This window comes from Crocuta crocuta, unplaced genomic scaffold, assembly GCF_008692635.1.
Source record: "Crocuta crocuta isolate KB4526 unplaced genomic scaffold, BGI_CrCroc_1.0 scaffold139, whole genome shotgun sequence".
Lineage (NCBI taxonomy): Eukaryota > Metazoa > Chordata > Mammalia > Carnivora > Hyaenidae > Crocuta > Crocuta crocuta.
The window spans coordinates 10,225,272-10,232,613 of NW_027533258.1; the positions used below are offsets into that span (position 1 = coordinate 10,225,272).

Here is a 7,342-nt window from a genome sequence, read left to right on the forward strand (position 1 = left end):
AGTTTCGCCGAAACCCTCGCGCCCCGGGCGGGTCCTGGGGCAGAGAGAGGGCGGGGCGCAGCGGGAAGGCCGCGGAGCCGGAGAGGGCGGGAGCCTCCCGCTGCGCGCGGGGCTTGGACGCCCGAGGGGTTTCCCGCGATGAGGGCGTCCCTCCGCCTTCCCCGCAGCGGCCATACAGGCCACCCGAGCCATCATGGTGGTGTCCCTGGTGCTGGGCTTTCTGGCCATGTTCGTGGCGACGATGGGCATGAAGTGTACGAGCTGCGGGGGCGACGACAAAGTGAAGAAGGCCCGCATCGCCATGACCGGAGGCATCATCTTCATCGTGGCAGGAGGGCAGCGGGCCCGCGGGCCCCGGGCCGTCCTCTCGAGCCGCGGCGACAGGGTGTCAGGGTGCGCGAGGGGTCCTAACCTGCGTATCATTCTCGCCCCCAGGTCTTGCTGCCTTGACAGCTTGTTCCTGGTACGGCCACCAGATTGTCACAGACTTTTATAACCCGCTGGTGCCCATGAATGTGAAGTGAGTACGGGAGGCCGGGCTCCTAAAGGGGCGGCGGGTCTGGATCCCCACCGGGAAGGGCCGCGTTTCTGACCCGAACCCCCCTCTCCCCGCAGGTACGAGTTCGGCCCCGCCATCTTCATCGGCTGGGCGGGCTCCGCCCTGGTCATCCTGGGAGGCGCGCTGCTCTCCTGCTCCTGCCCCGGGAGTGGGAGCAAAACTGGGTACCGCGCACCCCACTCCTACCCTAAGCCCAACTCTGCCAAGGAGTACGTGTGAGCGGGGACCCCCGGGGCCGGCCTGGCAGCCCGACTGCGCGCCGGGGTACCTGAGGCGGCCGGTGGGCGGGGGGCCGAGGCAGAGCAGAGGCGCCGCCCCCCTGTGCCCGCACCGTGTACAGTTCCCCCGAGGGGGTGGGCGAAGGACCCAAAAACCGGGGAGGGTGTGTTTTGTACAGAATAAAAAAGTTAACTTTTGGAAAGTAGGCCTTTTGGCGGTTGCTCCCCCTTCGAGGCCCCTGCGTTCTTTCAACCCAGATCCTGGCAGGGAGCGCAGAAGTGCGCCTGCTTCGGTCCCCAGCACGAAGTGAGCACCAACGGTGTGCAAGGCCCTGCTGGGGCACCGGTCCGGGACACCTGGGCCCCAACACTGCTGCCCCCCCCACTCCGGTGTCTGGCCTCCCTCCCTCTTCCCGTTCTTCACCCCCTTCCACTCCTCCTCTCGCTGACGCGGCTACCAAAGTTTCCTTCTTAGTAAAAAAAAAAAAAAAAAGTAGAGACTTTATTAGGCTGGGAGGGGAGGGGTCTCTGTTCTCTCACCTGTCCCTCTGCCCCCTCCCACTTTCTGTCCCGCCTAGAAGCTTCTTCCTGACTCTGAAGTGGGGGGGGGGCAGGCCCTCCACACACACAGGGACAGAGGCGGGGCAGGGACGGGTACGGCCAGGCAAACAAGGCAAGGATGGTCACGGGTCCAAGGTCGACTTCCTCCCTTCCGACTCCAGGCTGGTCAAGTCTGCCCGTCAGACATCCAAGTCGTCATCCGGGTCTTCTGGGTCCAGATCGTCGTAGGCGTCGGGCTCGTAGAAGATGTGGCTGGCGGCCTGGCCGGGCCCGGGGCGCAGCAGCGCCTGCTGCCTGGGGGGAGAGGTGGGGAGGGTGGGCGCCCGCATCTTCTCTTCCCGGTGACCGCCTCCCTCCTCTTTGGCTTCCGTGTTTTCTTGCTCTAAGTCCCTTCTCTGACCCGTGTGTTTCCTGAGCCCAGAAGCCCCAGCTGGCAGCGGGGCAGATACGGACGCCGCTCTCCTAACCCCACCCTACGTTCTCAGGCGCTGGAGGGCAAGGATCCTGCCTCGGTCTTGCTTCACCCACCCACACGCCGGGCACAGAACAGGCATGCGCTGCAGCTGCCGTGAACCTGTCCCTGCCACACCCAGGCAGCTTCCTGTCCTCCTGGTAACACTGCGCCCACAGAGGGGCAGGGCCGCGCCCCCAGCGTCTCATCTGGCTCAGCCCAGAGCCGGCTGCTCTGTGACCCAAGGCTCTGATGGCGAGGAGAGAAACATAAAGGCCCTTTAGCCTTGCTGGGGCAGGAGTGGGGAGAGAACCACTCCCCAGGCCTGTCTCTGGACGCGGACTTCAGCCCCTATAAAGTCTGAGAGGTTAATCAATAACGTGCCCTCACCCCGCCTCTCAGGCCCAGATGCGGGGCTCCGGTCAGGAACCCAGGCATCCGTCCCCAGCCTTACTTTTCGGAGCTGAACTGGAAAGGCAGCGTCAGGCTATCCTTGGCTTCCCTCTCGCGCTTGGACAGGTGAAGGTTAAACGTCAGGTGGGTTGTGGGGTCCACCTGCAGGTACAAAGGATGCTGCCACCGCGTGGCTGGATCCCTGACCCCCCGACCCCCACCCTGGCAGCTTTCAGTCTCTCCTTTCACCAGACCCCCACACTCCACTCCCTGTTCTGGCGCTGGTAGATACCGGGGGCCTGTGAGGATCTGGGTGGGGTTCAAGCGGGGGCCCCCCTTGGAGATCCAGGCTCAAGTCAGGCAGGATGGAGAAGCACAGAGTCTGGGGAGAAGAAAGAGTATTAACAGAGGCTTTTCCCACTCCATGGAACAAACCAGAGAGAAGAACTTGTGCCCCCCCCACCCCCGCCCCATCATCAGTGTGACGGCTTTCAGCTCCCGCTCTTCCTTCTGGGCCCTCCCTCCAAGCTCTGGTGTGGACTCGCTCCTTCTCCCCCAACAACTGCGCCCAGTCCTTCTCTGCCCTTTCTTGGAAGACAAGATCTCCTCTTGGTTAAGCTCACGGGATCCAAATCAGGCAATCCTGGGTTCACATCCTGGCTCTAGCACTTACTCTGTAACCCTGGGCGAGGGGGTAACAAGACAGTCACCTCCCGGGCGGCGGGGAGGGTTAGGAGGGAAGCGCTCCGTCACAGCAGCTTTCTCCCTGTTCTCTGGGCCAAGACCCCCCTTTGGTCTGCCCCCAACCCCCAGAGCTCCCCGGGGTTCTCCTGACCTCGTGGCTGGGGCGCTGTCGTGGCCTCCGACAGAGGATGTGGGCCGAGGCCTGGCCCCCTGTGCCGCTCAGGGTCACCTCGGCCTGGGCGAGGCTGCTCAGTGCTCCCCGGGGGCCCGGGCCATGGAGCTCGCCGTGCAGCAGGCCCAGCACACGCACCGGCTCCCCCGCGGGGCCGCCGCCTGCAGAGACGACAAGCGTGGACACGTGTGGGCACGACGGGCAGTGGGGGGACACTCAGGCTGGAGGCCGGGGACGGAGGAGGAGGAGGAAGGACGGGAGCCCCACGTTCTGTCGTGGCTCCACCACAATCCTCACTTCCCGTGGTGAAGGTCCCCGGCTGCAGAGCGTCCTCTGCCCCCCCCAGCCCCCTGCCTTCCCCCCAGGTGTGAATCTGAGCCAGGATCTGAGCGAGGCCCACCCTGACTTCAGTCCCTGGGAGCTCCTGCTCCATGGCCTTTGGGACAGAGTTAAGTCCTTCCTTCTGCGTCTCTGCTTACTTTCCAGCCTCATCTCTCACACGCTCAACTACTTGCGGCTTTTGGCTTTTGGAACTTGACTGTGATCCCAGTCAGTGCCTTTGTTCCCTTCTGCGGGGCGCACGCGCACACATGTACTAAATGCTTCCGTGTTCGATCCTCACAAATGCCGTGTGTTCAGGCCGAAGCATGTCAAATCGCTACCACTTGACCCTCCTCCGTGTTCGACCTACCAGAACAGCGATTCTTTTTTTTTTTTAATTTAAAAAAAAAATTTTTTTTTCAGAACAGCGATTCTAAATGGCTCATCACAGGTGCCCCTGGGGGGCTCAGTTGATTAACCTGACTTTGGCTCAGGTCACGATCTCAGGGTTCGGGAGTTCGAGCCCTGCGTCAGGCTCTGTGCTGACAGCTCGGAGCCTGCTTCAGATTCTGCGTCTCCCCCCTTACACTCTATCTCTGTCAAAAATTAACGTTAAAAAAACCCAAATAGTTCACTCTAATATTGTAAATTCACTCCTACCCCCACTGTTACAGAGTAAACTGAAACACGGAGCAATTCAAGCACCTTAACGCCAAGTTGGGTAGCTGACTGCATGGTCCATTCTAGAACTTGCGGTATACTTCAGGGCTACTCCCAGGGTCCCTGGTCTGGCCAAATCTGCCTGGCTAACGCCTTCCTCTTCCAGACAGTTCTTTCCTTAGGGCGCTCTGTGTATGCTCCTTTATCATCACGGCTGTTATCAGACTGTCCTGTAAGTGCTTACTTGTCTGTATCCTTTTTGGGTTCTGAGCTCCTGGAAGACAAGAACCTGACTACAGGTAGCCTGTACTTCCTCATTATCTAGAATCATGCCTGACTCATGGCATACAATTCCTATTTCTTGCGTGACCGAACGAAACCAATGAGTAAGAACGAACTTGGAAGAGGAAGAAACGAACGATTGCAGGTGGTGTTACGGAGGAGTCCGAAACTACAATAAATACTAAGGGGATGGAATAGGCCCGCGTGGCGATCCCTACTTGCGTTCTTTCTCAGAGGGCAAGGGGCTCAGTCCCAGGCAGGGGAAGGTACGTGAGCAGGCGTGACGAGGGCGGCCTCACCGGGGCGGGCGTGCTGGCGGCCCAGGGCACAGAGGGCCTGGCAGATAGCGGCACAGGGGAGGCGGAGCAGCAGCCAGCTCAGCGAGTCGAGCGCCACTGTGACAGGACCAGGGCCGGCCCTCTTGCACGTGACCTGCAAGGCTCCCAGGGGCCCCCCCGGAGGGGCTTCCCCAGTCTGTGACCAGTTGAGAGGATCTCTGAAGAGGTCATGGTAAACCAGCCTGGGAAGGGAAAGCAGGAGACCGACTCAGTAACACTGCCCCCTCCCCTCGCTCTTGAACTTCACCCTGTGATCTCTGCGGCTCTCTGTGACTTAAAGCTAATACTAAAAGAGAGACACGACCATGTACACAGCACAGACTTCGAGGTCAGGAAGCCCTGAGCTGCAAGCGCGCTTTACCACTTTACCCGAGCCCACTAACTGATAAACTACTTGTCCTAAAACTGCTTCTTCATTTGTAGAACAAATGCATGGATCCCAACCGTTTGATCTTTAGAACAATCCTTGACACGCACGAAATGCTTGATAAACATTAGTTATCATCACCATCAAGCATCTCCTGAGTGGAGCCTGACTTGGGTCATTCCCTGGGGGAACAGAGAAAGGACAGGACATGGAACATGGTTCCTGCCCATAGGACACTTTAGAGAAGATCAAGAATTAGGTCGTGTGGGGGGCACCTGGGTGGCTCAGTTGGTTAAGAGTCCAGCTTTGGTTCAGGTCGTGATCTCATGGTTCGTGGGTTCGAGCCCCACGTCGGGCTCTGTGCTGACAGCTCAGAGCCTGGAGCCTGTCTTTGGATTCTGTGTTCCCTTCTCTCTCTGACCCTTCCCTGCTCACGCTGTCTCTCTCTCTCAAAAATAAATACAAGACGTTTAAAAAAAAAAAAAAAGAATTAGGTCGTGTGGTACTAACTAGAGATAAAACAGCTCTTTTCCACAGGAAAAGGAGCCTGGCGTGGCTTAGAAATCCCGGGATCGGATTCCTGGTGGCCAAACTTGTCTCTGGACACCTCCGTTCTATCTTCTGCTTCTCTTGTAAATGCCCCCTTAACACGAAGCCTCGCCTCTGTCACAGGGCCTGATAAAAATCAGAGCTGAACAGAGATGTAAACTACGGAGCTATCTACATCAGGAAGTAATCGTTTTCATCCAGGCACACCGGTGAGCTCCGGAGTCTCCTGGCCTCCATTCCACACCAGTCTGTAACCTCTGGAAATTCTACCTGCTAGAGTCCTCTTACTTTCCCCCGGAATTCTGCTACTATCTCAAGGCAGACCTGTCACCCCCCATCGCCTTTCCCTAAGGTACATTAGAGATCATGTCTCTCTCATTCACTCTACCTACCACAGCACCTGGTTCATAACTGCTGCTCAGCATGCGCGTGCGCACACACCCCTGAGTGTCACCGCAGGAGCCTTCCCTCCTCTGTCTCCAGGCTGCCCCCTTCTAAACCCCCTCTCCACACTGGCGGCTGGAGCAGTCTAACGGGTATGAGGTTGTCACTCTCCTCTCACATGCTGAAATGACTCTCACTGCCTTTGGTATAACACCTGAACTCATTTTCACGCCGACACCCTTTGCTATCTGCCTGGTCTCAGGAAGCTCTTCCACCTCCTGAACAGGCGTGCCTTCCCGGATGCCCCTAATTTCGCACAGGCTGTTCCCTTTGCCTCTAGAACAAATCACTCAGTAGCTTGCAGCCAGTGTCGGTACAAATCTGGACTAACCATCACCAGATTCTGAATACCTCAAAACACAGAATATGTTCATTTCTATCCCCCAGTAGCTTCTGGTGCGAAACTATACCGTCAGCCTTTTACTGTGCTCCGTTTCCCTCCGCTTCTACGGCCCATGCTTTGGATTCTCCATTAACTCGCCACTCATTTTAGGAATCTTCGCCTCCCGGGGCGCCTGGGTGGCTTAGTCGGTTAAGCGTCCGACTTTCGCTTAGGTCATGATCTCGCGGTTCGTGGGTTNGCCGCAGGGCAATTTCCTTGGAGCCCGCGCCCCCGCCCCAGCAACCACTCTCCCAATATTGTGCTTACCGGCTGTTGACTCTGGAGTCAAAACCTTCACGAAACTCCTCCTCGCTCACTTCACAGCCCAGGACGTGGACCTGCTCCCCACTAAGGCAGAGATGAAGGAGAGTGTCACAGAGCTGGGCCCAGGCTTCCTTCCCGGGGACTTCGGGGGAGACGCGGTGGGATACTCACCCCAACGCAGCTTTCTTGACAAGCGCCTTCAGGAGACTGCGCCCCTCCCACTCCACGGAGTCTGGGGAGAGCGAGGGACGGAGAACCAGCGTGAGAACGCTGACGTTTCCGTCCTCAACGACCCCTGGCGACCACCCCTCGCCGGTGGCACGCGGCTCTTCCTCTCCGCCGCCGCCCCTTGAGCCCCGGTTCGCAACCCCCGGCGCCTCTGGCCCTCACCCCGCAGCAGCACCAGGCCGCGCAGAGCCAACACCGACTCCATCTCCCACTCGCGGCCGGGCCCTCCGCTGGCGCCCTCTGATGGCGTCACGGCCCGCCGCCCCGCCCCCTCCGGGCGAAAGGGGCGGGGCGTCCATGAGTCCTCCCACAACCGAGACCCGGCCCGGTCCGGAATGAGAGGTGATTATGTCCAATATCCCGGGGGGCGCTCACGCGGAGGGGGCCCCTCCCGAGCTCCGGCGCACAGACGCAGGACATTTTTTCCACGACTGGGGCCGGATGAGCCGTTGGGGCAGTTGTCGGCGGG

The 7,342-nt window shown here is 59.3% G+C and overlaps 2 protein-coding genes across 2 annotated transcripts in view; one reads left to right on the forward strand and one right to left on the reverse strand.

Annotated features, from left to right (window-relative positions):
- The window catches only part of CLDN7 (claudin 7), a 1,828-nt gene extending 848 nt beyond the window's left edge, over window positions 1-980 (forward strand). Inside the window, exons 2-4 of the mRNA XM_077746654.1 lie at window positions 168-329; window positions 433-520; window positions 616-980. Coding sequence (XP_077602780.1) covers window positions 168-329; window positions 433-520; window positions 616-778 — 413 coding nt within the window. The 3' untranslated portion in view covers window positions 779-980. The remainder of the gene's footprint in view (window positions 1-167; window positions 330-432; window positions 521-615) is intronic.
- A 279-nt stretch (window positions 981-1,259) lies between these two features.
- ELP5 (elongator acetyltransferase complex subunit 5) lies at window positions 1,260-7,197 on the reverse strand. The gene is made up of 8 exons (XM_077746874.1): window positions 7,036-7,197; window positions 6,817-6,877; window positions 6,649-6,729; window positions 4,601-4,821; window positions 3,018-3,199; window positions 2,475-2,564; window positions 2,244-2,344; window positions 1,260-1,632 (listed from the first exon to the last, which is right to left on the reverse strand). Exons 1-8 carry the CDS (start codon window positions 7,076-7,078, stop codon window positions 1,518-1,520), a joined length of 894 nt encoding a protein of 297 aa, XP_077603000.1. The 5' UTR covers window positions 7,079-7,197; the 3' UTR covers window positions 1,260-1,517.
- Window positions 7,198-7,342: the final 145 nt, after the last annotated feature.

What these genes read in the sequence shown, in the direction of transcription:
- ELP5 (XM_077746874.1), bottom strand. Translation starts at nt 7,078, where the DNA reads ATGGAGTCGGTGTTGGCTCTGCGCGGCCTGGTGCTGCTGCGGG. An exon ending in CGGCCTGGTGCTGCTGCGGG is followed by an intron (nt 6,878 to 7,035) that starts GTGAGGGCCAGA and finishes CGCTCTCCCCAG; the next exon opens with ACTCCGTGGAGTGGGAGGGG. An exon ending in CCGCCAGCACGCCCGCCCCG is followed by an intron (nt 3,200 to 4,600) that starts GTGAGGCCGCCC and finishes TCGTCTCTGCAG; the next exon opens with GCGGCGGCCCCGCGGGGGAG.